This window comes from Myotis nattereri, assembly GCF_964212035.1.
Source record: "Myotis nattereri genome assembly, chromosome: 15".
In the NCBI taxonomy this organism is placed as follows: domain Eukaryota; kingdom Metazoa; phylum Chordata; class Mammalia; order Chiroptera; family Vespertilionidae; genus Myotis; species Myotis nattereri.
The window spans coordinates 26196513-26224121 of record NC_138090.1 but is presented as its reverse complement, the minus strand read 5'-3'; the positions used below and the strand labels follow the sequence as shown (position 1 = coordinate 26224121).

General features: G+C 51.0%; 1 protein-coding gene across 4 annotated transcripts; it reads right to left on the bottom strand.

Annotated features, from left to right (window-relative positions):
* WFDC1 (WAP four-disulfide core domain 1) lies at positions 1-27609 on the bottom strand. 4 transcript variants are annotated; one of them, XR_013996838.1, is made up of 9 exons: positions 27090-27435; positions 17635-17818; positions 13951-14034; positions 12813-12950; positions 8682-8983; positions 7434-7504; positions 4786-5038; positions 3486-3639; positions 1-206 (listed from the first exon to the last, which is right to left on the bottom strand). XR_013996838.1 is itself a non-coding variant. In XM_081106860.1 (7 exons), the coding sequence occupies exons 1-6, from the start codon at positions 27339-27341 to the stop codon at positions 7446-7448; spliced, it is 759 nt and encodes a 252-aa protein (XP_080962986.1). In that variant the 5' UTR covers positions 27342-27609; the 3' UTR covers positions 4620-5038; positions 7434-7445. The 4 variants fall into 4 exon arrangements, 2 of the variants coding, with proteins under 2 accessions (XP_080962986.1, XP_080962985.1); XR_013996837.1 differs by lacking the exons at positions 1-206; positions 3486-3639 and having other exon boundaries at positions 4618-5038; positions 27090-27473; XM_081106860.1 differs by lacking the exons at positions 1-206; positions 3486-3639 and having other exon boundaries at positions 4620-5038; positions 8682-8723; positions 27090-27609.

Genomic DNA, 27609 nt, shown 5'->3' with positions numbered 1-27609 from the left:
GGTCAAACATTTAATGAACTCACCCCAGACCAAATGATTTTTCGGGCCTTATACAGCCCTCGGGCCGAACGTTCCCCACCCTTGCAGCTTAGGCACAAGGCTTCACCACCAGGATTTCATGTCGCCCCACGGTGGCCTTGGTAGCTGTTTTCATCATTCCAAGTTCCAGAGAAGGAAACCGAAGCACTGAGGTTTCAAGAAACTGCCTGAAACCACACGTTTGAAATAAGAGTCAGAGCAGGATTTGAAGGGTGTCCTAGTCCCCTATCACATTAGTTTCTAGCACATTCCTGGGGGAGCGGGGATTCTGATTGGTCTAGCTTGAGGCAGGTGTCTGTTTCTGGGCCAATCAACTTTGGAGGTGGTTCTCAGAGCACCAACTGGGACTCCCAGGCCCAGCATTAGGGAGCCATACTCAGATGGGGCAGTGAGCTGGCACATGGTCTCAGCAAGATTCCAAGAATGTCCCCTCCCTCCTTCCTAGAGATACCATTTCCTATCTTCCTCAGGCACACAAAACCCTGCTGCATTCATCTGTCCACTAAGAAGTTAGAAGTGGCCGTGGTTCAAATCCTGCCTCTGCCATTTTCCTAATGGTCTGCTCTTGGGCAAAGAGTTACCGCTCTGAGCCTGAGAGTCTTGATCTGGATCACAATACTGGCCTCTCGGGGATGTGGGGAGAACCAGATAACAACCCAGGTAAACTCTTCAGTGTTTCCATATTGGTTTTAGGGTCAAGTTCAAACTCAAGATGTGAGTTGGCTGGCACCTGCTTAACTTTCTACCCTCTATGTCCCTACTCCCAGAGTGGCCCCTTTGTCCAGCCATGCTCAACTACTTGCATGTAGTCCCTTGAACTTCTCTGGTCTGTGCCTTTGCACATACTGTGCACTCTGCCTGGGATGCCCTTCCTCTCACACCATCTAACTTAGCTAACTGGCTCACTGTTGTGGATTGATTGGTGTCTCCCAAAGGGTATGTCCACATCCTAAATCTCAGAGCCCAGAACCTGTGAGTATGACCTTATTTGGAAGTTGGGTCTTTGCAGATGTGTCTCAGTTAAGGATCTTGAGGTGAGATCATCCTGGATTTAGGATGGGCCCTAAATCCAACTATAAGTATCCTTATAGAAGCAAGGAGAGGGGAATTTGGAACACAGACACAGAGGGAAAGGCCGTGGGAAGATGGTGGTGGAAACTGGAGTGATGCATCTACAAACCAAGCAATGCCATGGGTTGCTGGTAGCCACCTGGGAGCTGGGACAGAGGCATGGACAGATTCTCCCCCAGAGCCCCCAGAAGGAGCTAACCCTGGTGACACCTTGATTTTGGACCTCTGGCCTCCAGAGCTGTGGGAGAGTAAGTGCGTTCCTGTTGTTTTAAACCACCCAGGTTATGGTCATTTTTATGGCAGCCACTGGGAAACTCACCCTCAGAAACAGCTCAGACAGTGCCTCCCCTGAGAAGCCCTCCCTGACTTCTCACCCTGACTAGGTGCCCAGGGCCCATGAATGGCTTTACCCTAGCACTTCCCAGGGTGCCTGTGATGGCCCACACACCGTGCGTCTCCTCTGGAAAGCAGGTATCTTTGTCTCCAGTGGCTTAGACGACAGCAGTGCTTCCTGGGGAAAGGAGTCCACAATCCAGCAGCCTCAACACTCAGCCCAGCTGACACAGGAGGGTGGGACTTCAGGCAGACAGATGCCTGCAGGGAGGAGTCTGTTTGGGGGCTGAGCACCTCCCACCCAGGGCCTATTCACCTCCTCCCCGGTGGAAGCAATGGACCTTCCCTGGGGTTATAAGATAGGATTTATCCTGCACTTTCATCTTCACCCTTTCCCTTTAGACTACCTTGCTGACCTGTGTGGGAATGTTTTAGAAAAAGACTTGGGATCAGGCAGTTAGTTCATCCTGGCAGCTCAGATGAAAATGGCCCCAGGAAAGATTGTAATTGTCCCTTTACCCAAGGAACAGAGAGGCTGTGTCATTGTTCCTTCCTATAGAAAAGCTGCTTCCGAGGGGGAGGCCCCAGGCAGGCCCTGCCTTTAGCCAAGTGCCTGGGGGGCCAGGCACTTTTCAGTGGCCTCAGAGAAGCCCTTTGTCTCCGAGGCAGGGCCAAAGCAGCCCAGGGGCCTGTCCACTATTTCCCGTCTTCCTGGTGTCCCTGCTCCTGGGCCCTGTTAGGGGGGGACTGCGCCCTCTCAAAGGCTGGGCCCCGCCCACTACGGCTGGGACACAGTCCTCAGACGGCTCAGAGGTGGTGGCCACGGCTTCTTCTGTCTCTTCAATATGGGAGGTCTCGTGTGGCAAGAAAGAAAACTCCAGACTGGGGATTGGGAGCAGTGGGACCCGCCTCCTGCAGTTCAGGAGACAATGGGAGATGGGGCCCTGGCGTGACAGTGGCCTGCTCTGCCAGCGTTGGCGGCCTCGGAGAATTGCTTCACCCCTCAGCTCCCTCTGTGGGACCGAGGAAAGCGAACACACTCTGGGACGGTACCGGTGCCAGCTTCCTGGTGTGATACTGCCCTGTGGTTGCGCAAGGTGTCATCTTGGGGGATGGACTCCCCGTTCGTTTCCTTGCCTGTCTCATCAATGTTCCATTGTTTCAAATAAAATGTTTTTTAAAATCAGTTTTTAAAAAGAAAAGAATACAGGTGGATGATCCGAATATGAGACATCATCTGACTTTGACAATTAATGGCTCCCCCCAAAAGTGTTTTTTCTTCCTGTAATTTGCACCAAGATAATAATAATAAGGAATGATAACCATGCCCATCAAGCACTTAACACCCATCCATCATCTCACACAATCCTCCCCAGCAATTCTGAAAGGCAGCCACTCTTATCACACCCATTTCACAGAGGAGGAAACCGAGGGTGAGAGAAGGTAAGCAGCTGGCTCAGGATTGGAACCCAGACTGACCCGTCTGTGCTCGCTCGGCCCCGTCTGCTGGGCAGCCCCTAAGTGGGGATGAGCTCAGCCCTGTCCCCAGCGCCCTGTGTGGGATCACACACGAGCAGCCCCCCTCTGGGCCTCGGGGGCTGGAGGGATGCGCTCAATAGGCCAGAACTAGCAGAGCAGCTGGGCCTCCGGAGTCTGAGCTGTGGGTAGGACAGGCCCGGATTCCAGGCCCCGGCCCTTACTGGCTGTGTGACTTTGGGCGAGTCCTTTCAGATTTCTGACACTCAGGTCTCTGCTGGGTGTAATTGTTTGCTTCCACCGTGTGTGGCCAGCCCTGAGCGGACAGTCCCTTAGACCCACGGTCCTCAGCCCTGGTGAGCCCTGCTCCTGTAGACCCCTCTCTCTGCCAGGAGCTACAGCCACCCACGCCCCAGGTCCCTTCCAGACCAGTGAGATCCCCCCTCAGGACATGTGGGAGACTGGGCATTTCATGGGTCACCCGAGCGGTGGCCCCTGGCTTGCCCCCAGGAAGTGTGTGAATACGTTCCACTCTGAGGCTTGTGCCCAGAGTGAAGAGACATAACCTTGTTCTCTGAAACGTCTCCTGACTGGACATTCTTGGGCAAAGTGGTCCTTCTTTTCCATCAACGTGAAGGTCCAGGCCTCCCCAGGCCGTGTGACGGATGCCCACTTCATACACCGTTTACACGAGTCACTCGGCTGTTTCTCCCTCATGTTCTACATGCAAAAACAGTAAGAATTCTTTAAATGCACTGATGCTCAGAAATGGCACACACACCAAGGCCATCAATCTCCACTTTAAGCGGGACTGGGACTATTTTCTAAGAGAGTGTGTATTGTGTGCATGGGTGGGGACGTGCAGGGGGACAGGGGACAGGACAGTGGCTTGTTTTTAAAATATGGGTACTCAGGTGTTGCCTCCACATTTGGAATTAAAAAGTTGAAGCCTGCCAAACAATTCATTAATACCAGTCTCCACAATCTGTTTTTGAAGCAGGTTATGGGCTGAATTGAATCAGTTCCCCCACAAAGCTATGAGCATATGTGTCCATTTTTGTGTGCAGACACCGTCGAGATTTGAATTGTGTAACAGATGCCCTCTGGGCTCTGCCCATGCCCCTGTGGGCCCCTGTGTGCACAGGAGGGGGGCTGCCCCTGGAATTGACAGCCCTGCCCCATCATGGAGGTGCTGGGAGCCTGATACATACTCGGCACCCCTTTCCCCGAGGGGCAGGTTCCACGGCTCGCTTGCAGAATGAACATGTAGGCCTCTGGCTCAACAATCGCTAAGAATTCGTTATCCCAAGCGCAGGGCCTCTGAGTGACGACACGGGTTCCTGCCCCGGAGCTGGCCTGGTGGGGCTCAGGCTGCCGCTAGGACCCCCGGGGTTGGCACCAGAGTTACCCCCTGCAGCACCTTGACACCTCGTCTGACCTTCTTCCCTCCTGTCCCACTTCTCCACCTGCCGCCTGTTTTGCCCAGAAACTTCCATAATATATCACTTTCACCAAATCCTCCTCCCAGGATCCAATTCAGAGGGATCTTAACTAAAACAGCCCACATGTGGCCGGAAAGCAGGGCTGAGCTGACTCCCCAGAAACACCCACCCTCCCCCTCACCCCCCGGAACCAGTGGCTTCAGCCCTGGTCCGATTTAAGACCATCCGGTGGGTAAGCTATGAATCACGCATGAATAGGTAAGTTCATCTTCAATTTATGATGAGCGAATGTACTTGGAGAACAGGGCTATATTCTGAGACTCTGGGAGGGCTGGGTGCGTGCCCGCCAGAGTCAGGCCTGGGCTAAGGCTGTAAATTACATGACACGGAACTCTGACTTAGAAGGAGCTTCGCATGTGCTCACAAGGCAGTGCCTGCTTCCCCGGTAGCATCTGTGGAGCTGTATTTCCAAGATGACAGAACAGGACCCGACGCTGGTCAGCGGCTCCCACCGTCACCCAGCCAGGGAGGGCACTGGGGATGAGAGCCGGGTGTCCTGTCTCTCGGTATCTCTGGGCTGTGCTCTGCTGAGCTGGGCATGACCTCTGAGGGTCAAAGCATTCTTATACCACTGTGTCCAAGGCTTACAGAAAGTGAGGAATGTTCTTTCAAATTAGCTGAAAGGGAAGCAAAGAAGAAAGGAATATGAGCCATTGCTTAGGTAATACGTGGGTCACAAATCTGTGTCATCCTCTTCCTCCTTCTCCACCGGACACCAGGAAGGTGCCAGTCTCTACTGAGATTAAATTCTTAACTCACTGTGATGTCCCTGCAGGTACCACCTTACTTAGTTCCTAACACCTCCCTCCCATCATTCCCGTTTTATAGATGAGGAAACTGAGGCTGGAGAGTTCAAGTCATTGCCTAGGTCACGTGGTAGCAGAGCAAGAACGTAAAGCCACGTCTGTTGGCTCCTAAAAGCCATCCAAGCTGCCTCTCACGGTCTGTTCTTCCCCCCGGACCCCTGGCACGTACACGTTTAAGGCTCACAGTCCGTGGTGGGTCAGACCCGCTGCAAGGACTGTTCCTGTCATCAGCAGGTAATAGACCTGCTTTGTCAGTCCCCACTGGCTCAAGATGTCCCAGGAGGTCTCACACCTGAACGTTTTGGAATCTGAAACCTGATGCCGTTCAAGGACATCCTGGGGAACCGCCCGCTTCCAAGGGCTTTTGTTGGCCATGTGTCGACATTGAGCTTTCACAGGGGATGGAGGGTATTTAGGTTTTACCCGCTAAGACCCCTCAAGTTGCTGGGATCCCATAACCCTTGTTCACCTGTGCCTGAGAGCAGAGCCTGTGCCTAACCATAACCTCCTCCGGGGCCGGCCTCCCCAGCACCATTCTGTTCCCACCTGGTGCTTCCCTGTGGCTCCTCTAAGCCAGGGGTTTCTAACCACTGTGCTGTGGCACTCTGGGGGCCAGAAGAATTTTTAAAACATGCAATACCTAACTGTTTAGGCCCAGGCCCTGATCACTTTCCCCTTAGATTGTCAAATAAAAAAATGACTATAGCCCAGCCGGTGTGGCTCAGTGGTTGAGCACTGACCTATGAACCAAGAGGCAGCCAGTTCGATTCCTGATCAGGGCACATGCCCGGGTTGTGGGCTCGATCCCCAGTGGGGGCTGTGCAGGAGGCAGCCGATCAATGATTCCCTCTCATCAATGCTTCTATCTCCCCCTCTCCTTTCCTTTCTCTCTAAAAATCAATAAAACATATATATATCTTTAAATGATTACAGCCAGCACAACAATAACCATCAGGTGTGAATGAATCAAAATTATACCTGGTGTGTGTTTTTCTTTGTCAGATCGGCAAAAACATAATCTATTTTTGGTGTGCCACGGAATTTTAGTGATGAGTGTATGTGTGCCCTGAGGTGAAAAAGGTTGTAAATCGCTGCTCTAAGCCAAGATCTTTCCCGCATCAGGACGTTCCTTCTTCCGGGTCTTTTTGCCTGGGTGCCCGTTCTCCAGGTTTTTCTACAGCAGCACCTCCTCATCTTGGCTCAGATGTCAGCTCCACCCCCCAGCTTTCCGTGACCCCTGACCCCATCTGAAGCAGCTCCCAGCCCAGGCTCGGCTACTCTGCACCACATCGCCTGTCCGCTTCCTTCACACTACTCATTGCAGCCTGTCACTTTCCTGCTGACTTGCTTGTTGACTCGTTTAGTTTCCTACTAAAGGACGTAGGAGTTGTACACCCCATAACAGCAGGAACTCTGCTCTCTTCGCTGCGTCACCCCCACAGCTCCCAGCCCACTGCAGGTGGCATGCGTGACTATTGAGCACCTGAGTGCCTGGTACCTGCCTATCAGAGAGCTGGCCCTCGAAAGAATCGTGTGACAGAGGGAGGGACAGATGTCATGGGACAATGGAGGACTTGTCTGCCTGTTCATGGATGCATTAAGGCAAAGGACTGGAAAGGGGATGGAAAGGTAAGTTACAACCTAGTTGAGTCTTTGGATGTAGGTCTAGGCCAGTGGTTCTCAACCTTCCTGATGCCGCGACCCTTTAATACAGTTCCTCATGTTGTGGTGACCCCCAACCATAAAATTATTTTCGTTGCTACTTCATAACTGTCATTTTGCTACTGTTATGAATCTTCATGTAAATATCTGATATGCAGGATGTATTTTCATTGTTACAAATTGAACATAATTAAAGCATAGTGATTAATCACAAAAACAATATGTAATTACATATGTTTTTTCCGATGGTCTTAGGTGACCCCTGTGAAAGGGTCGTCGACCCCCAAAGGGGTCACGACCCACAGGTTGAGAACCGCTGCACTAGAGGGTATAGAAACACCCACTCTAACAACACGAAAAGTTCTCATCTGTTCGCTTTGAAATTATAAGGGGGTTTACAATTCTACCCGCAGGTGAAGCCTCACTCTCACCCTCCCACCGGTCCACTCTGTGGTGGAAGCCACCTCGGATACCTGGCTGCACAACCACCACCCCCGGCCCCCCCCCCCCCCCCCCCGCCTTCCTGCCATTGACTCCCACTCACCCCGCCACTGCTTTATTGAACGTGCCTCTGCTGTCCTTTTCCATGTTCCGCCACGTTCTTGGTGTCACCCTCTGCAAAAGAACAGGGTTCTGTCGGAACAGGCATGTCGATTCCTGCTCAAAGGCTCACCACTCACTGCTAAGTTAAGTCCAAATACATCAGCCTGGCCCTGTCTCCTCTTTTCCCACAAACAAGGTACACAGTCCCCCCCTGCAGTCTCTCCCCTTCCCTCGCCAGGCCCCACCACCTGTGTGTCCTGGCCCCGCCCGCAATTCTGGCCTCATCTGCTGCCACTCTCCCCGTCACTTAGACACTCCAGCTGCACTGATGGCTTAGTTGCTTCCAACCTCAAGATTTTCACACCTGTTGTTACTAAAAACCCACTTGGCTTATTGTTTGAATTTCCTGTTTGACATTAGCTGCATGATGGCAGGGACTGGCTGGTCTGCTATGTTCACAGATGTAACCCAACTTCCAGCACAAAATGAAGAATAGAATAAAGAATGAATAAGCAGGGAATGCTTGATAAATGCTTAATCATGATATGATAGATGCGTGGAATGATTATATCAATTATTGGATGAAAAGATGGGTGGATGGATAAAGATAGATGGATGCATGATTGAATAAATTATTAAATGGATGATGAATGGATAGATGATTGAATTATTGGATGGATGGAGCAATGGATAATTGAATGGAATGATGGTGTCAGCCACATTTTCCAATTCTGTGAATGAAAGTCTCTCCAATCCCAGGTTCTGATGTTTGATGTTTATCATGAAACCACATTCGCTATGAATGCCTCTCAACTCGTACCTCCTCCGCGCCCCCTCCCCCATCAGACAACAGGTCTTGTACGTTGTTTGCCAATCCGAGCTTCTATTTTGTCTTCTGTGAGACATCCCTGAGCTGCTGCCCCAGTCCCTCTCAGCCACCAGTCTAGCGGCTCCTCCACCCTCCAGCCTGCGCCTGAAATGGCTCCTGTCCATGTCAGATGCCACCTGGAGGACTGCCCAGGTTGGAGAGACTTTCAGAACAGACATATCTTGGCATCCCACCCCCTCAACCCCAGAGTGTCATCTGATGGCATAAGAGCACCTGGGGAGGGTATGGCCACTTCCCTTCTCAGCAGCTTCAGACTATAGTTCTCCTGAGAGTCCCTGGGCCTTTATTTTTCTTCTCCACCCAAGAATGATCATTGTCCTTTTTAGGACTCTGTAAAGCAAAAATGGTTTCTTCTCTTACCTGGATATTTTTTGGGAACTGTCTGTCTTCGGAGTGGCTCTTCTGGAAAACAAGTGAGAGGATTAAACGCCTTTCAGGAATTTTATCCGGCCCAAACTACTTTCATGTGAATTCTAAAGAATTGCTTGTGTTTTTGATTCTCATTCTATCGAGAGTGCACAGTAGACTTAGCCAGAGGCTACATGGCTTTGGTATTGCAGCTGATCCAATGCAGAAGCAGATGTGAGAATCCAGCCTTCTTACTTCATATACAGAATCGTAAAAATGTAGAACCATACCATTCCTCTCACTGGTGTTTTTTTCTGTTGAAAAAAATGTTAATTTTTTAAAAAAATGTTACTTCTGTTTACTACATAATGAATTTATCATTGTTATTTTAATGAATTAATACATAAATGTTTTTAGTGTCCCAGCTTTAGTTTCTAATATGGGAAATATCACAGTCACACAGAGAAGTGCTCTGGGGAATCCTCATTATTTTTTCAGTATAAAGGGGTCCTGATCCCATTGATGAACTGGAAGCAAAATTTCAGCATATTGTTTAGCAAGTGTCATTACAAAATATGTTCACATGGGGAGTAAATGGTATTGTTTTAGTCCTTTCAAAAGAGATTCAAATGCCATTACTGCAAATGTCAAAGTAACTCGAGAATGAATCTTCACTTAACTGCTTCACCAATCCTCTCTGAGCAACAGTTTTCTCACCTGGAAAAGGGCGTAAAATCACTACCTCTTCAGTTATTGTGAGGATGAAAAGAAATAATGTCATTTACCACACATATATGCAAATATTAGGAGGAACCATAGGAAACTGCCATTTTTGTGTGTTAAAAAGTTGTCAACTTTTGGCAATTTCCTATGTCTCAAATGGCTTCTCCCTGTTGAGTGCCATTAACCCCACCTCTTCCCCCAGTCCCCACAGCAGGAAAACATTTGGGGGAGAGTGGACACCTGGTCAGAATACAATATTTCACATGCCAATGCCAATATTGGGCAGCTCACGTCTCCCCTGCAGCAGCTCAGCCATGTCTGACAGCTGCAACACTAACAGATCACATTTATGCACCTGAACCTCATACCATGTTATATGCTAACTAGAGGCCCAGTGCATGAAATTTGTGTGGGGGTTGGGGGTGTGTGTGTGGGGGGGGCCCTCAGCCCAGCCTGCACTCTCTCCAATCCGGGACCCCTCAGGAAATATCCAACTGCTGGTTTAGGCCCAATCCTGGGCCTAAACTGGCAGTCAGACATCCCTCTCACAATCCAGGACTACTGGCTCCTAACTGCTCACCTGCCTGCCTGCCTGGTCACCTCCAACTGCCCCCCCCCTGCCAACCTGGTCACCCCAAACTGCCCCCCACCGGCTTGGTTGCCCCTAACTGACGCCCCCGCCAGCATGGTCACCCCTTACTGGCCCCCCACCCGCTGGCCTGGTTGCCCCCAACTGCCCCCCATGCCAGCCTGGTCGCCCCTCACTGGCCCCCCTGCAGGCCTAGTCACCCCCAAATGCCCCCCTGCTGGCCTGGTCGCACCACACAGCCTGGTGCTCAGTTGGTTGTCCCTCACTAACCCCCCTGCCGGCCTTGTCACCCCACTCAGCTTGTTTGGGCGTCCATTCAGTTGTTTCGGATGTGACTGCCCCTGGCTCTTTATATATATATATATAGATAGATTTTATTTCAATTAAAAAATCACCTTATGCCTAGCTGGACATTTTGTTTCCTTTTGTGCCATGGTCACCGTCTGGGTGTTTGGGACCAGCACTGACAGCTATTGTACAGGCAACAGGGGCCACGGGGGGCAACCCACATGCTGGGTGGAGAGCTTATCTGCAATCAGCCAGGTCCTAGGACCTTTTCCAGGCCCGAGGCACTCTGAAACATTCCTGCTCCTCCCGCTCCTTGGGATGAGTTCTGGCTGGTCATGCCTGCTCATGGCACAGTCGGCCAGTCACTGTCAGGGGGTCCAAGGTATTATTTTTCTCACTTTCTGTTAGTCTAAAATATGTAGTTTTAAAAAAATAAAATAAAAAGCTTCTTCCTTGATCCGTCTGCTTCAACAGCGCCCCTCTCCCCTCTGAGACCTTTGCTCCAAGGAAAGTTGTTGGAATTCAGGGTGGTTTCAAACTCCCAAGAAGTACCAACAATTCTGGTTAAGTGACAATCCCCATGGGGCCAACGGTAGAAATTTCATTTGCATTCCTATCTGCAAGGCTCAGATCTTCCTGTGGAGGGGAGGACACACACACACACACACACACACACACACACACACACACACACCACGGGCTTTGGAGCAGGTGAACAGGCTCCACATTCCCTCTCTGCTCCTTGTTAGCTGTATGCACTGTCTGGGCAAGGTCTTGAACTTGTCCTCCCTTTTCCGTAAGACGGAGAGATAGCAGCATACGTTCCTTGAAGACCTACTATGTGTCAGGCGCTGCTCTAAGGGCCTTTCAGGTGCTCTCTCGTTCTAGCCTGTCACTACCCCATGAAGCAATTACCATCATGACCATCACTAGCTCCTTTTATAGATGGAAAAACTGAGGCTAGGAAATGTTAGGTTCCTGCCCAAGGTCACCAGGGAAGAAAGCTGTAGGGTTCGAACCCATTTCAGTGGCTCTGAGCCGGCACTCTAAGCACACCTGACCCTGCCTTCTGGTTACACTCCTCCTGCGGGCTTGCGATAAAGCGTAAAGGCAGTGTCTCTGAGGCACTCCATCAACAGCAGGCATCATTTCATCAGTCTCTCTGCTTATCTGTGGCCCTGAAGTGGCTTCCATGTAACCAAATGAGCAAGATCAGGGGATGATAGAGGGGGAGTAGTTCCAGGCCTTTCCAGTTATGAAAAATGACATTACAGTCCAAAGGACTCCTGACTCACCCCGCAGCTCGCTCTTGATAAAGGCTGCTTCTCTCGTACTCCAGCGTGTTCCTGCAGGCTGGCCTGCCCTCAGGGTTTTGTGTTTGGTGGGCCACGTGCCTCATCTTCCTAAGGTTTGATTTTGGCGTCTACAGATGCTGTTCTGTGCTTTGAAGCAAGAGGCATGGCCGCTTAACTCTTAAAGCCCATTTTACAGATCCCTATGGGGCCTGGGAAGGTTCTACTATTTGGGACACACAGCAGTGAGGGGCCGGTGGCCACTGGAATCCCAGGCTGTCTGGCTGCAGAACCTGCCAGTAACCCAAAAAGCAAGTGGAATGTTGGAGAAATCACAATTATGCCTCATCGGTTCAATTTGTTTCAAAGCTCAGAATTCCAGTGATCAGGATTCTCAGAACAGTTCTAATGTCTCATAATTTTCTTATTTGCAATTATAATGATGCTAAATGTGCAATTGATTGAATGTGTATGTCTTTCTTGAAACACTTGAGAGAAATAAATTTCTCCAATGGCAGGGGGGAAAGCTTTGGCTGACCATGCACTCTGATGTGTTTTTTTGGCCAGTAGGGTCACTGTAGTTATCCTTGATCTTGACTCAGAGGGCAGAAGTGGGGACGTGGGCCTGGAGTATGTGGACTTGAAGCTCCAATGAGCTCTCCTTTGATAAGCTGCCCTACATCTCCCTGAAGTTCCAGATTCTTCGCTTGCCACACATTTCTTGCAAATCCACACCAAACCTCTCAACCTTACGTCTTGCGTGAGGCACACGTGGGTTTTAGGTACCACCATCCAGTCCTTCCGCTCTTGGGAAAATTATGCAAACTAAAGTGATGCTATTCATACTCCTCACCACTTTATTTACTGCCTTCCTCCCCAAAGACAGACTCATTAAGCCACATTGAATGGTCCTAGCAGAAATTAAGGGTTCTCAGATCATTCAAAACATAGACACACAGGTGGATATAAAATATCAGACCTTTACTGAGGCTTTTATGTAGGATTTAAATGAATCCTCATAATAGCATGAAGTGGCCCCATTTTACAGACAAGGAACCCGAGGCTCAGAGACTGAAGCACTTGACCCCAAGGTCACCCAGCGAGGAGGCGGCAGGGCTGGCTTGGGGCAAAGGATGGAAGATTTGAAAGGAGGATCAGGGTGGTAGGACAGAAAGAGCCCTTAGCCAGGCTCCGACATGTGGGGGTTATAGGAGGGTGAGGTGGGGGCGGGGCTTGGGCACCCACACTCACCTGCTGGGCCCTGCTTGACGCACTGCCCGCGGTTGGGGATGCCCTTGGCCATGTCACCCGGGCTCAGGATGTGACACTCGTAGCCCGAGGGACAGAGGAGTGGCTCCGCCCCGTCCTCTGTGGTGCTGCAGGTCTCTGCTGTGGGAAGGACACATGCCAGGGTCTCAGGGGCGGCCCCTCCATGGAGGCAGTGAGCACAGTGAACATGGTATCCAGAGGGGCCACCTCTCGACTGTGCCTCCAGGTTCCAGGCTGAGCCTTGGGTCTCACTCACAGTGTCATATGAACATATGAACATATGCACATATGCACACATGCACACATACACACACAGGGAGCAGTTCAAAGTCACGTGATCCCAAACATGCCCTCGGATGCATAGTGCTGTGCAAAACATATGTTTACTCACACACTCTGAAACACATATGCTCATGCTTATAGTCACATGTGTACACACATATTCACACAAAAATCCTGAAACATACACACATACTCACACATCACACACATATTTTCACCACCCCCACAAGTCCTAACACACATATATACACTACACATACAGCCACCCACACACATGTTCACATGCACACAAATCCTGCACACACACACACATTCACATGTATAGTGACACACATTTACATGAACATAGATACACAAATATTCAGACATACACACCCAGTTTCTTTCACAGCTGTATACTCTCATGGACACAGTGACACACACAGAAGTGTGCAGAATCACACGCACATGACATCCATGAAGGTACGCCCTTGAACCTTACAGTTCTCTAGGCCCTGGGCCTGCACGTGGTTCTTTTTGGAAACTGCTCTCCACCCATCATCAGGAGGCAGCAAGACCCTTATTGGGATTTTAGGGATCTGTAAACCTGCCCCAAGCACCCTCCCTCTCAATTCTCCACCAGGAAGGAGACCCCATTCCCAGGGAGAGTCAAACTCTATACTGTCCTGGGGATGTGAGAGCCTGGCCAAGCCCCACCCGCCCCCTCTGTGTTGGGGTCGGGGAGGCTCCAAGAGGTCTGAGTATTTGGGGGCAGGCAGCCTCTGTTATCAGTATTCTGGTGATTTGAGAAGGGGGATCCTGGCTATGATGTCAGGTCTGGGCTTGATCCTGTCGGTACCTTGTAACACCTCCTCAGGGCCATCCAGGAGCCAGCCGTTGCCACCAAGCCATCGAGGTTTCGGCTCGACCAGCCAATCTACAACTAACAAAGTAATACATGGTTAAACTGAGGCCCTCCTCAGGCAGCTGAGAAATGCCCCCGCCTCTGGGGGAGAAACAATGGTGGTTCTCCAGCATACACTGCCCTTTCCTTTGAGTACCAGAACTTTGAGTTTTGGCTGGCCACTGTGTGGCCCAGCTGGAGACTACATTTCCCAGCCTCTCTTGCAACTAGGTGTGGCCGTGTGACTGAGTTCTGGCCAATGGAATGTGAGCAGAAGTGATGATGTACTAGTAATTTCTGGTCTTGCTGTTGCATCAACACCTGTTTTCTCCCCTTTGTCTCCCTCTCCCTCTCCCCACAGGCTGGGAGCCACTTTGATCTTGTGGAGCAACAAGACGGAGGGAACCTGGGTCCTTGGATGACTGGATCACAGCCACCTGGCTGCCATGAACCATCTGTCTACCTCTGGCCTATTAACTGAGGGAGAAGTAAACGCCTCATAGGTTGGGCCCTGAGTTTATGGGTCTTTTTGTTACAGCAGCACAGCTTGTACCGGTACATTTTTAACCAAAAGAGTGACCCACTTAGTAGACTGGAAGGTCTTCAAAAATCCAAAGCAGGGGTTGAAAGCCCAAATACCTCCCGGAGGCAGATAGATAATATAAAGGAGAAAATCAGGCTCGGTCAGACAAACAGATATGGCAAACCTGAGAGTGTTTCTGCCTCCGTGGGTCAGCTGTTGGTCAGCTTCGGCCAGCCATTCCCAGTGTTTCCGGAGCTGATTTTTGTTTTAAGCTGTACATCTAACTAATATAAATCTTCTGGTCTTTAAATGTTTGGCAACTAGTAATTAAAAAATTTTAAAACACTTTGGAGGTCAAATGAAATTGGTCTGAGGTTACACTTGCTTTTGACCTCTGCTTTACTCTGGGTCAGAAATATGACAAAATTAAAGAGGTTCATGTGCTGTCTAGCGCCTTTGAAAGTACATAGATGGGTATTGGTAAAAATGCTGGATCACCTCACAGCGTGGAAATGGAGAGAGCAGGGGGAACAAACCAATAATTTGCAATTTCCAAACTAGAGGGGTGGCATGACGACATTCCACAGCCACTATTTTTAATCCTCTGGTTTTTCCCTTCCGCTTCCCACCACACACTAGAAAATGTTTTCGATGCCATCTTTTACCAATAGGAAATATATCAATACTTACTATTTGTATGCTCCTCTGCATTGGTCAAAGGTTTCTGAGCAGCAGGGAAGTGTACACGTTTTGCTATACTTTTTGGAAAACTGAAACTTGGTTAAGGCCTGCCCTCCATTTGCAGACTCCTAAAGGCCTGGAGGCCCACAGGCTCACCTCTCTGCTCCTTCACGGGAACTTCCTGGGGTCACCTGCTACATAAACTCCCTGTACCCCAGCCCTTATCTCAAGATTCGCTTTTGAAAATAGTCTCTCCCACCCCCGGGGAATGCAATGAAGTGTGTAAGCTGCTTAGAATAGGGCCTGGTGCACTGCAAGTCATCTGCTCCTGTTAGATCATGGTTCTCAGTTCGAAGCAATTTTGTTCTCCACGGAACATTTAGCAAAGTCTGGAGATATTTTTGGTTGTCACAATGTGGGGGTAGTACTGGCCTCTAATGGATAGAGGCCAGGAATGCTGCTCAATATCCTACAATGCCCAGGTCAGCCCCCCAACACAACCTCGAGTAGAATTATCTAACCCCCAAGAGTGCCAAGGGTGAGAAACCTTGTGTTAAATAGCATTCCCACTGTTATTATGACTAACTAATGTCTCTTTCTGCTGGCCAGTGAAAACTAGTCATTTTATTATTTTATGAATCATTGATTCATTGAATAACTTTTCGGGGCCCAGATGGTAGGGATATAGCAGTGAATAAAATAGACCAAATTCTCCTTATGGAGCTGACCTTCAAGTGGGGGAAACAGGCAATGAACACACAAACAAAACACAATATTCAGGGTGGACTATAAAGAAAACTGAAGCGGGTAAAGAGGGTAAGGGAAGGCTGGAGGAGGGATTGCCATGCAGAGAGGGGAATCTTCCCCGAGAAAGTGGCCACCTCTGGACAAGGATCTGAAGGAGAGGAGGAAGTGAGCTGTGTGGGTGTCTGGGATTGGGATGTTTCAGGCAGTGAGGGGCCCTGTATATGGGCCCAGGTACTGAAGCAGGGGCCCCACAACCCTGCCCTCGGGGCCTAAGGCAGTGGGCACCTCACAGAAGACTGCCTGAAACTCTAGCTCTGTCCATTGTATGACCTCTGCAGGTGGCTCGGCTGCTCTGAGCTTCAGTGTCTTCAACTGTAAAACAGGGCTGACAACAGTCTCTGCACCTCCTGGGACTGTGTGAGCATAAAACGAGATGATGTATGTGAAGGCCGCCAGGAATGTCAGGGACAGCTGTACGGCTGGTGCACTGCTAACAGCAGCTGGCCTGGACGGCAGTGAGGCTGGAATCCCTGTGCCCTGTGGCCATCCAAGGGAAGGGGCACCTTTTTTTACTTGCACACCTGGAGGGGGCGCCATGTTGTCTTTCTTATAAAGGGCCTTGTAGGAGCCTCCTGGTCCTGAGTGCCTGCCCAGTCTCTGAACAAGAGGCAGTGCTCAAACGCTCCGGAGTCTGTAATTATGAGCATCTTTAAGGGCTGTGATCTCACGCCAAAGGAAAAAAAAAACAAAAAACAAAGCCATGGTCGCTCTTGCCTTGGCCTTGGGAGGAGAGGTTGGGGCTAACTCTGAGCCACTTTCAGTTATGAAAGCCCATGGCACCCTCAGGTGCAGTCCAAGCAGAACTGACAGTGGAGACTTCACTGCCTCCATAACCAATGAGGGACACTTTTTCTCCACCCAGAGGGAGGTAGCTGTCCATCCCTCACCCCCCCCCCCCCACCCTCAGTGATCCCCACGGGCTCCCTCACATCCTGTCCTAAACCTCCTCTCCAGAAGGAATCTGAAACTCCTTCCTTTCAAAGATGAATCTCTGGGAACTGTTTCTCCCAAAGGGATTCTCCTTAAGATTATACGTGTTACGGATGACCTGCTCCTAGCCCTGCTGGGGCCCGAGCGCTTCCCAATGATCAGGCTTGTGCCATAAGCTGCACTTTCTCATTTCAGTCTCGTTCTATGTGTGTTTGGGGGTGGGGGGTGGGTGGGGGCGGGGAGGGTCTAAGGAGGCCCCCAGCTACCCCGTGAATTTGAACCCGGGAGCCTGCATCCCCTGCCTCTGTGGGCACACCCCACCTGGACGGCTGAAGTCCCAGATCTGTTTCAAATGCCCCCAGGGCCAGGCATCGTGAGTGAAAGGACCTGGAGGGTCCGTGGAGAACTGGAGGCCCCCTTGCCACCTATGGGCACATGAGACCGTAATGAGACATCTCCCCCATCCTCACAGGAGGGGTCATTTCCCTGGAGCGCGTTTCCTGGGCTGGAGCTCCCTGCGGGCAGCTCGGAGCTGGCTCCCGGAGCCGCAATCTTCCCGTTTCACAGATGGGCCCGCCCCCCTGCGATCCTCCCAGCCCAGACCTCTGCGCAGGGCGTGGCGGGGCAGTTCCTGGGTCCCCCGCCCCCGCCCTTGCCCACCCGCCGCCTCCCCGTTTCCCCAGCCCGGGAGCGCCTACCTGGAGGGGGCGGCATGGCCTCCAGGCAGGCGTAGGCGCAGCCGTTGTAGCAGCAGCGCTGGCGCTGCCGGCACTGGGAGTCGGCGTGGCAGGGCTCCGCCTCGCAGGCTCCAGGGGGCAGCGAGCGCGGGGGCGGCGGGCAGCGGTCCGCGCGGGGCTGCCGGGGGCTGTCCGCTTCCGCGGCCTGCGGGGAGAGGGCAGTGTCAATGGTGCCCAGGGCTGCTTGGAGCTGTGCGCATTGGGCAAGTCGCTGGGCCTCTCTGAACTCCTGAGTCTTCCTGTAAACACAGCAGAAGCAGCCTGGGCGGGTTGCTCTGAGGATTAACAGATGTCTCTCTTTGTAATTGCCCCCAACGGAGATGAGGGCAAGCCCATCAGCAGCAGAAAGGATAAACGAATGTGAGCAGTTTGTATGTTAGGCATCGATCCTAATATATATACACATATACATCACATACACTTTATCCATCTATAACAATAGAAGCGTAATATGCTAATTAGACCGGACAGCCGAACGACCTTACCAACGTCCTTCCGGAAGTTAGGACAGCGGCCACTTTGTGGTTGGTGACGGGGAGAGCACGGGCGTCCCTGGAGGCTGGCCCTACTCTGCTTCTTGCTGGTTCACTTGGTGGTGATTTGTGGAGTTGGCCGCACGATTCTTTGGCCTTTTGGTATTATGTTTCAATAAGTCAATGAGACACAGTACTTAACATATAGGACATGCAGGCACGTGACTAATAAAAGAAGCATGCTAGAGGGGAGGTTGGGGGAGTTTGTCACACCAGGCAATTCACCCTGGGCCTCTCTGACCCCATCCATACCAGGAACACTGTCCTGCTTCTGGATTTGAAAGTGGGGTGTGTGGAGGGCACATCTTATACATCCCTACACACACACACACACACACACACACACACACACACACACACACACACAAAGTTAGATATAGAACAGGTTCATTGAGAAGAAACACGCTGGCTTGCCCTGCCCACTGGCCTATTCAAAACTGCTCCTGTCATCTCAATTCCTATTTATAAATCCACTCGTTCCCCTGCACACATATTTCAAAATCCCACCCCCTGTGCTGTCCAAGTAAATAATGCCTGTCTGCAGACTGGAGTAGTATGTAGCCATCAAAACCTACCTCTAACCTGCTTATGAACGATCACCAAGACATTATGGTTCGTGAAGAAATTAAGGTAAAGAACAGTTTGTTTGCTATGCATCCTGTTTTCAAATATACATATGCACACATGCAATATGTATATATTTGTACTAGAGGCCCGTTGCACAAAATTTGTGCACAGGTAGGGACCCTAGGCCTGGCCGGTGATCAGGGTCGATCAGGGCCTTCTGGCTGCTGGCCAAGGCCTTCCTTGGTTCCGTGCCGCCCCCTGGTGGTCAGCACACATCATAGAGAGCAATCGAACTCCCGGGAGTCCCAAGGGGACACTTTGCATATTAGCCCTTTATATATATAGATAGGCCTGGAATATTTTTTTGGAAGGATATACAAGAATACACAAGAAACTGTTAGCAAGGATTGCCTTTGGAGAGAAGAATTAGGTTCTGAAGCCAGGAGAGATTTCTCCTCATTGCTCACTATTTTATTATGTATATAGCTAGTGCAAAAGAGTTTTGCCATGCCTGTTATATTTTTCAATTTAAAGAAGACAATTAAACATTTAGAAGTACATACGAAGAATTTTTAATGACAGGAAAAACACTTATGATATGTTAGTGAAAAAAATAAAGGAGAGAGCAGACAAGATACAAAATGGCATATGCCTTCTGATCTCAACTACAAAGACAGAAGGTCAAGGATATGGAAACATCCTTCCCACACAGCTATTGCGGTGGCGGCAAATTCCATGCGCTACTCCTAATGTCCTGTAGAGGGCGTCAGGCCACCGAGAATAGGTCCCCAGCAGGCTCATTTTGGAATGGATGTAATTACAAGGTCTAGTGTTTTTCAAACTTCCTCCCAGGACCCCTCACCGCCACCCGCCCCCCCCCCCCCCCCCGTCCCCCCCTCCCCCACCTCCTTCCACTCTCCAAAGAGCCTGGACAGGGTGGGTCTCTGGTCCCCACCCCAGCTTCACCCAGAGAATTCATCTTTTCTTCCTAATGTAGGTTATCAACTTTGTGAAAAGTAAAAAAGAGCACAAAGCCAACATGTGCAGGTAAGGAATGGAAGGCTTCAGGAGACTGGTGGTTCTTCCCAAAACAAAGGGAAGATGGGAGCATGGAACAGCCTTTTCCCTGTGCCCTGCTCAGCCCAGGCCCCCGAATTCCCAGTGTCATTGTGAATAATTTCCAAGCTGCAAGCAGCGGGCATAATCCTACACCATTAGCTCTTAATTCATTTTCTTCAGAATTAACGACATTGGGCTCCTGTCGGGTTCCCGCCTTTTAAATCCTAATCGAATGTGACAACTGCCCCGGCCTCCTTCCGAGGGTGATGGGAGTGCCCATGCCTGGTCTGGTTTTTCCACGTAGCCTGTTTTTATATCAAGCCTCATTTATGAAACTTAACGGAAACTGGGAATAAGAAATGAAATACTTTTCACCCACTTTCGACACCTGCCAGGCAAGTACTCCCCTAATGGCACCCCCAACAGAAGGGGTATGGAGAGATCAATTTTAGATGTGCCACTGCTCTCAGAGGAAAGTTCAAACGTTTCACAGAATTTGGAGAGAACAAAAGAGATAAGCTCCTTAGAAGTCAAATCTCCCCGAGTTATTTAGATGGTGCCTTGGAGACAACAGATGGCGGTGGGCGATAAAGGACTGATTTCCCCAAGGGGCCAGATTAAAGGATGAAATGCTTGGGAAAATATTTCATGTTCTGCAAAGTGATATTCAAAGATGGTCCTAAACAAAGGATGTCCCCCGGAGTTCTGAGAAAGAATGGACTTTTATCAAAGAAATAAATAGATCACCGGTCAATGGCTTCCCAGCCCACAGGGGAGGGCGGGTGTTGAAGGGCTAAAGGCCAAAGTCCTTGGGCTAAAGATCAGACCTGAGCTGCCCCCAACCCTTCCATGTCTCTGTCCTCCCTCCCACCACTCTGCCCTTGCTCATTCCTGTCCAGTGCCCTGGCCTCCGTGAGGCCCCTGGCACACGATAAGCCCAGGCCACAGCTGGGCCTTTGCCTGGGCCGGGCCTCTCACCCAAGATACCCGCCTGGCCCTGGCCTTTAAGCAGCTCCAAACCCCTGGTCACCATGGGAGCACTGTGTTTGACAGACTCATCAGTTTCTTGTTTTTCTCCCTTTATACAGGACTTGGTTTTGTTCCCACCTGCGTCCCAGGCACCTACACTCTCTGCAGCCCCAGCCCGCCCACGCCTCCACTGCCACTGAGTCTGAATAAAATAATGGCAGGTCAAACCCCTCCGGTCAAATGGCTGACAACATCCTTCATGAAAACCCCAGAGGAACCTGGGATCTTGATCTGTTATTTCCATTCCCGCTAAGGGACTGGATAGCAGGTCTATTATCAAGCAGCTGCGGCACACATTTCCAGCGGGCGCTTCCAGTGCTGCCTGCCTTCCTCGGATATGAATGACTCTCGTAAGGTCAATGGCCTGGTGGCCACTTTCCCCTCCCTGGGGAGATGGGCTTGGAGGCCTCTAGATGTGCAAAGCCATTCTGCTGCTATTAGGCAAGTAGGTTCGGGAAATGTCAGTTCTGGCTGCGTTGGTAGGAAGCCCACTTCTGGTAGGCTAAGTCTGATTCCCGGATGTCCAGCCAAAGGAGGCTGGATAAATAGATAATGGCACATCTGGACCTCGGAACACCGTAGAAGCCTTGGAAAAGGGGACACAGATCTACCATATTAACACACACACCATCTATGTTCAATGACAAACACAAGGTACAAAACAGTACGAATAAGCCAGACACAATTCCATGCACTACATGATTCCCCTTATACGAAATGTCTCAGACAGACAAATGCAGAGAGACAGAAAGCAGATGGGTGGTTGCCAGGAGAGTGGGGAGTGACTGCTTAACGGGCCTGGGATCTCCTTTTGGGGTGATGGAAATGTCTTGGAACTAGATAGAGGTAGTGACTATCCTCAATGCCAGTGAATTATTCATTTTAAAATGGTTATGTGAATCTTATCCTAATGAAAATCTCTAAAACACAATACGAGTAAAATCCTATTAAGAAAAAAAAATGTGTGTGTGGAGTATCACGGCTTCATTAAAGTCTAGGCAAACACACCCTAAAATGTCAACAGAGCTTATGTCAGAGGAAGAGTTTAAATTATTTTTACTTATTTAGGACAGCCTGTCTGTATTTCTTTACAATAAACATCATTTTTGTAATCAGGAAAAAATTTGAAGCCATTTCCATTTAAGGAGAAAGAATCCAATCTCCAGACCCCTCCCAACTTACCCGAGTCCCCACCCCATCCATTCCATTCGCAAGAGCTTTCCCTTTCTTTGGAATGTTCCGGCAACTTAACCGTCCGGGCCAATAAAAGTGCACCCCAGGACTCGTTTGTGTGGTACAGGAAGAAGGCCAATGTTCCTCTAAGCATTATTCACTCTTCCTTAGGAATTTGGACGTCAAAGATCTAAAAATATGTCTCTCCCTAGAACAGAGGACATAGGGTTCCGTGTGCACTGGCGAATGCCATTTCTGGATGCCCTGGGACCTCAGCACTGGGCTCTGAGAGCAGGGTTTGGTGCATGGCTACAGAGACTTCCTGGAAGAGGTGCCCCAAAACTAGGGCCTCACACCGGGGACAAGCCCAGCTCATGCAGCTGCGAGCAAGGCTGCACACCCGACCAATCCCTTTGGTGCCCGCTGAGCCCTGCTGTGCATGCACCTGGACGTCTTTTAGAACTTTCCATCCCTTCTATCCTGTTCTGGAAGGTTTTCACGTAATTTATTCATTCCTTTAATGGTAACGTCATAGTTCCCAGGCCAACGACGTGCCAGGCACGGGGCTGGGAACAGGGAGAGCTGAGCTGAACCCGATGATGCTGTTCTTGCCTTCATGTGCCTCGGCTCCGGGACAAGTGTCAAACACCAAGCAAAACACCACAGATGAAGCAAACTAATTGCTTTTCTTGGTCATCTGCCAAAGCAGTGCATGAAAACTAAACCGAGCCACAAGGGAGAGAAGGACCAGCTCGGGGAGCCTGAGGGACACGCGCGGGCTGCCAGGTCCTGCAGGGCTTTTGTGCTCGTCACCAAAGGCAGTTATTGTGGATGCAAAAGGGCAATAGACAGCCCCAGTTCAGGGAAGACGCCCGCCTAGGACGTGACCACCCACCCTAAACCGCTTTGCAGCTCCGGATGGACAAGCGCAAAGGGCGCCCTGGGAGCAGGATGCATGACAAAGGGGTCCCCCTTGCTCCTGGCTGCTGCAGCCCCTCACGATCCCCTCCACTGGGCAGGGTGCAGACTGCACAGCTACTTGCCGCTGCCCTGGATGGGAGCGTAGGGACAAAACAGACCCACAGCACAGCCACATGCTGGGATCATCGGGCCAGCCGGTCCGCGGGCTGACATGGCAGTGGCAACGGGCCCCACCTGGCAGATGCATTGAGAGAATCCTGCAAGTTAATGCATGGCCAGCGCTTGGCCTGACGCACGGGAAATGGTCAGGAAAGAACTGTTCTTATGAGGTTCATTAAATGCCAGGAAAGAAGCCCCAAATACCAGCTCCCCACGACTGACCCTGAGCTCCCAGAAAAGGCCACTAGGCTACTTACAAACATTCCACTCGGTCTTATCCAGCCTCATAAACATTTGGTTCTGCGTTTTGTTTTGTTGTTTTGTTTTGTTTTGTTTTGAATAGTGCAGATGTGGAGAGGGTGGCTCTTTGCCAGGCACGGAGCTCGAGGCTCTCCGTCGCCTTCTCGTTGGACTGCACAGCAGGCGCTCCAGGGCTGCAGGGGGGGGAACTGAGGCCCAGGGAGAAGCCTCCCCCTCACAGCCTCCCTGGGGGTCCTGGGGGAACAGAAGGCACGCCGTCCCTTCTGGCGCTGAGCCCCGGGCTGTAACGTACACAGTGTTCAGGAAACTCCTCGGGCCCGTTGCCCACTCTGCCAAGGGACAGGCTTTGAGAAGGTGAGAGAGGGTGCCTGCGGCCGGGGGCAGACGGCCAGCGGTTGGTCAGCGTCAACAGCCAGCGCTCAGGTGCGGCCTTTGCCGGTGTCCGTGGGCTGAGACTCCCAGCGAGGCAGGCGTCTAGCCACCTCCGGAGGGTGCGGAATGCGGAGAAGCAATAGTTCCTCAGTATCTCCTGTTTCCCCCATACGGATACCATGGACATAAGCAATCTTGAGAGCAGAGGGAGTAGCGAGAGGTCATGGAATACGTAGGGAGTGATCCATTTCTATTGAGGGCTTCCTTCCTTTTTACAATTTAAATCGCATGATTTACTCTTTAGTAAGGGCTCTGTTTAACTCTCCAAGTGGGTCCAACCTGGCTTCAGCGTGCTGCTGGACCCTGGCCTCGCCCCACCTTGACTTGCCCTCAGGGCGGAAGGTCTGACTGAGCTTGGGGTGGGAGCAGCGGGGCCACGTGGGAAAGTCCTGTCTCTGAGTGTGTGGGGTCTGCTTCCTAGGGCCTTTAACTTCCTTACTGAACATTTGCTTGGGAGTTAGAATCAGAATGAAAAGGGGCCTGGAAGCCATTTGGTCCTCTGCCTTCATTTCCCGGGCAACGGCGTGAGGCTCAGAGAGGGGCAGTGAGTAGCCCGAGGCTGCACAGCCTGTTAGAGATGCTGCTGAGATGAATTCCTGGGCCGGGACCCTTTCCAGCCTCCCTATCCTCTGAGCCACAAGCCAACAGGCTGTCATTCCCCAGGGGCTTGCTCTGAGGCAGTTCTTGTAAGAACCTCTCCTGCCTCAGCACCGGGCGCCGGGGAGGGTGCTGGTGCTGGTGCTGGTGCTGGTGCTGGTGCTGGTGCTGGTGCTGGTGCTCACCAGGGAGCCTTCCATCCCAGCGAGGGGCACACTTCAGTGCTTGCTCCTGACAAATGGTGACTAGAAGCAACTGACTCAGTTTCTGAGGCCCACCCAGGCCTGTGTGGGGTTTTTTAAAACTGATTTTTAGAGAGATAGAAAGGCGGTGGGGGGCGGGGGGGGGCGGAGAATCGATGTAAGAGAGAAACATCAATTGGTTGCCTCTCGTATACACCCCAACCGGGGATCAAACCCGCAGCCTAGGTGCCCTGATTGGGAATCGAACCCGCAACCTTTTGGTGTACAGGATGATGCTCCAGCCAACTGAACCAGCTGGCCAGGGCCAGGCCTGTGTTTTTAAAGAGACTACCCCATCCCCTGAGTTTATCATCCTCAACACCCCCAGACTTGCCATTCCTCCCAGTGAGATGTCTGCTCCTAGGACACCCCACAACTAGGTGGAGATAAGACCAGGTGATGCATCAGAAATCTCTGTGGCACCAAGTGCTAACACCTAGGTGGATGCAATCATCCTTTAGGCCAGCAAAGAGCGTGGAGCAGTGAAACCCAAGGGTCCCTCTCCCTCCTTCCACACACAGCCCTCTCCCATAGGAAGGACTCCCCCTCAGGGCTCTGAGACACCAGTTCAGCCCCCAACCCTCAGCCCACATTGAGTCTTCTTCCAGGAATGGCCTTTCTCAACATTTTTGTTTTTCCTTTCTCCAAATTCTTTTAAAATATATATATTTTTTTATTGATTTCAGAGAGGAAGGGAGAAAGGGAGAGATAGAAACATCAATGATGAGAGAGAATCATTGATTGGCTGCCTCCTGCATGCTCCACATTGGGAATTGAGCTCGCAACTTGGGCACGTGCCCTGACCAGGAATCGAATCATAACCTCCTGGTTAATAGGTCGATGCTCAACCGCTGAGCCACACCAGCCAAGCTCTCCAAATTCTTAATAATTCTTCAAGATCGGGCCAGGGTCTCACCTCCTCCAGGAAGCCTTCTGTGACTATACCATCTCACATGAGCTTTTCTTCTTCCAAACACCATCATTTCAGCCACTACTACTTTTTTTTCCACTCCCAGTGACCTCCTGCATGGCCTATAGAATGTAAGCCCTGGAGGCTGAGATTAGCCTCAATATAGTTTAGTACACCCCATAGTACCTAGGTTCATTAAACAACCTTTCTCCCATGTCTCTACCTGGCAAACTCCTATTCATCCTTCAAAGCCCTGGATTGAATGCCCTCAACCCTGGAAAATTCTCCCTGACTCTCCTGAGGCAGAGCTGCATAAGTTCTCCTGTGCTTCCGTTGTATTTGCCCATAATTTCCCACAAGAATGTATTGGGCACCAACTTAATGACAGCCACCTGGCGAGCCATCAGGAACTATACTAAATGAGACAGAATTAGACTGTACCCTGAGGAACCTATATTCCACCTGGGGAGGCAAGAATCAACTGATTTCACCATTATTTAATTAAATGTCACCCACATGCACTGACCACTTGCTATGTACTACGTAAGCACTTTATGCATATTGAGTCATTTGATGCTCACACATATGCTGGGTGCTGGTGTTATCTCCTTGACGCTTCTATGCTTCTGTGCTTCGGGGTGGGGAGGATCTAAAAATGCACCTTCCTCCCCATCCCTCCCTCTCTCCTTCCTGCTTTCTATTTCCCCTCAGCACTTGTCACCAAACTCACTACGTTTTCCTTTTATTTCTCACTCATTTCTGCCTCTCCTACTGTAACATGGATTCCTGAAGACAGGGATCTGATGTCTGTATCCCCGCAGCCAAGGACAGTGCCTGGTAAACAGTGGTGAGCAAACAGGTTTGTTGAAAGAAACGTATCATTCTGTCTTTTTCAAATGAGCAGATGAGATCATTGGTGCTCAGAGAGGCCAAACAACCTGCCTGACGTCACACAGCTGGTGCGCAGCAGAGCCCGAGTTCAAACCCAGACACCTGGCTCCAGGGCACATGCTTCTTGTCACTTGTTATGCCGTGCCATCCCTTTGTTCTGCCATCACCTGTCACCTGACTGCCTCCCCCACTTGCCTGTGCTGCCCTGAAGGGTGGGAGCTGGTATTGCCGTCTTGTACCCACTGGACCCCCACAGTGCCTGGCCCAGAGCAGTTTCCAGTAAACGTTTACTGACTGAGTAAATACCTGCGTGAACGCATGCATACATTGCATACAACTTTGGTTATTGCTGGCTGAGAGACAGCGCTCAGCTTTCAGTCCTTGGACCCCGGGGCTGCTTGTCAGGAGAAAGGACACTCATTAGGCAAAAGCACATCACAGGCCCCTTGCGCACTTTTGATGTTCTCTTTGCGTCTTTGCTGCCAGGCAAGGAGCCTTTTGAAGACGTGAGTTCCATCTGCCCACCGCCCGACTTTGATGAAGAAAGACACCTGCCCTGCTTGTGTTTGGGGGAGCGCTTACAGAACCAACAGCGTCTGGGGATGGCCCATCTCCTCCCGGTCTCCCCATCCAGGCACTTACGTGGGGTTTCTCAGCCAGCCTCGCATGCAATGCCCGTTTCCAAATGTTCTTGGCAGAACTGGCTTCAAGGAGCAGCAGCAATGAGCACAGGACCCAGATGACCTTCCTTCTGCTGCTGCCCATCCTGCAGCTGGTGGAGGGGTTTCTTTCCAGATGTTCAGAGAAGAGGGCCCCCTTGCCAGGTGGGTCCGTTAAATGGGGAGCAGGAGTGTGCATGGTCTGCCAGACTCTCTTAGCTCCCCCTCCGATCATTTGTCCACGCCCAGCACATGCCTCCACCCCCAGCCCCACCCCCCAGGGGTGGCCCGCCGCCGCCTGGTTATTTTTAGCTTGCCCTATAACATCTGGCCCCAGAGATTCCAACCAGGCTGTTCAGATGGCAGTGGTCAGCTAGCCAGCAGCAGGAGGAGGCACATTCCCCCCCTCTCCCCCCACTGACTGGCTTGGAGACGTGGCTGGGAGTGGCGCTGTCACTCTGGAATATGAGCACTTCCTTGCCGTCTGGGGCGGTCTCTCCCAG

Bases quoted from the DNA above. Each gene is read 5' to 3' on its own strand.
- WFDC1 (XM_081106860.1), bottom strand. From the start codon at position 27,341: ATGATCGGAGGGGGAGCTAAGAGAGTCTGGCAGACCATGCACACTCCT. The intron at 12,951-13,950 runs GTACCGACAGGA...TCCTTCCCACAG, and splicing joins CCCTGAGGAGGTGTTACAAG to CAGAGACCTGCAGCACCACA. The intron at 7,505-8,681 runs GTAAGAGAAGAA...GTTCTTTTGCAG, and splicing joins AGTTCCCAAAAAATATCCAG to AGGGTGACACCAAGAACGTG.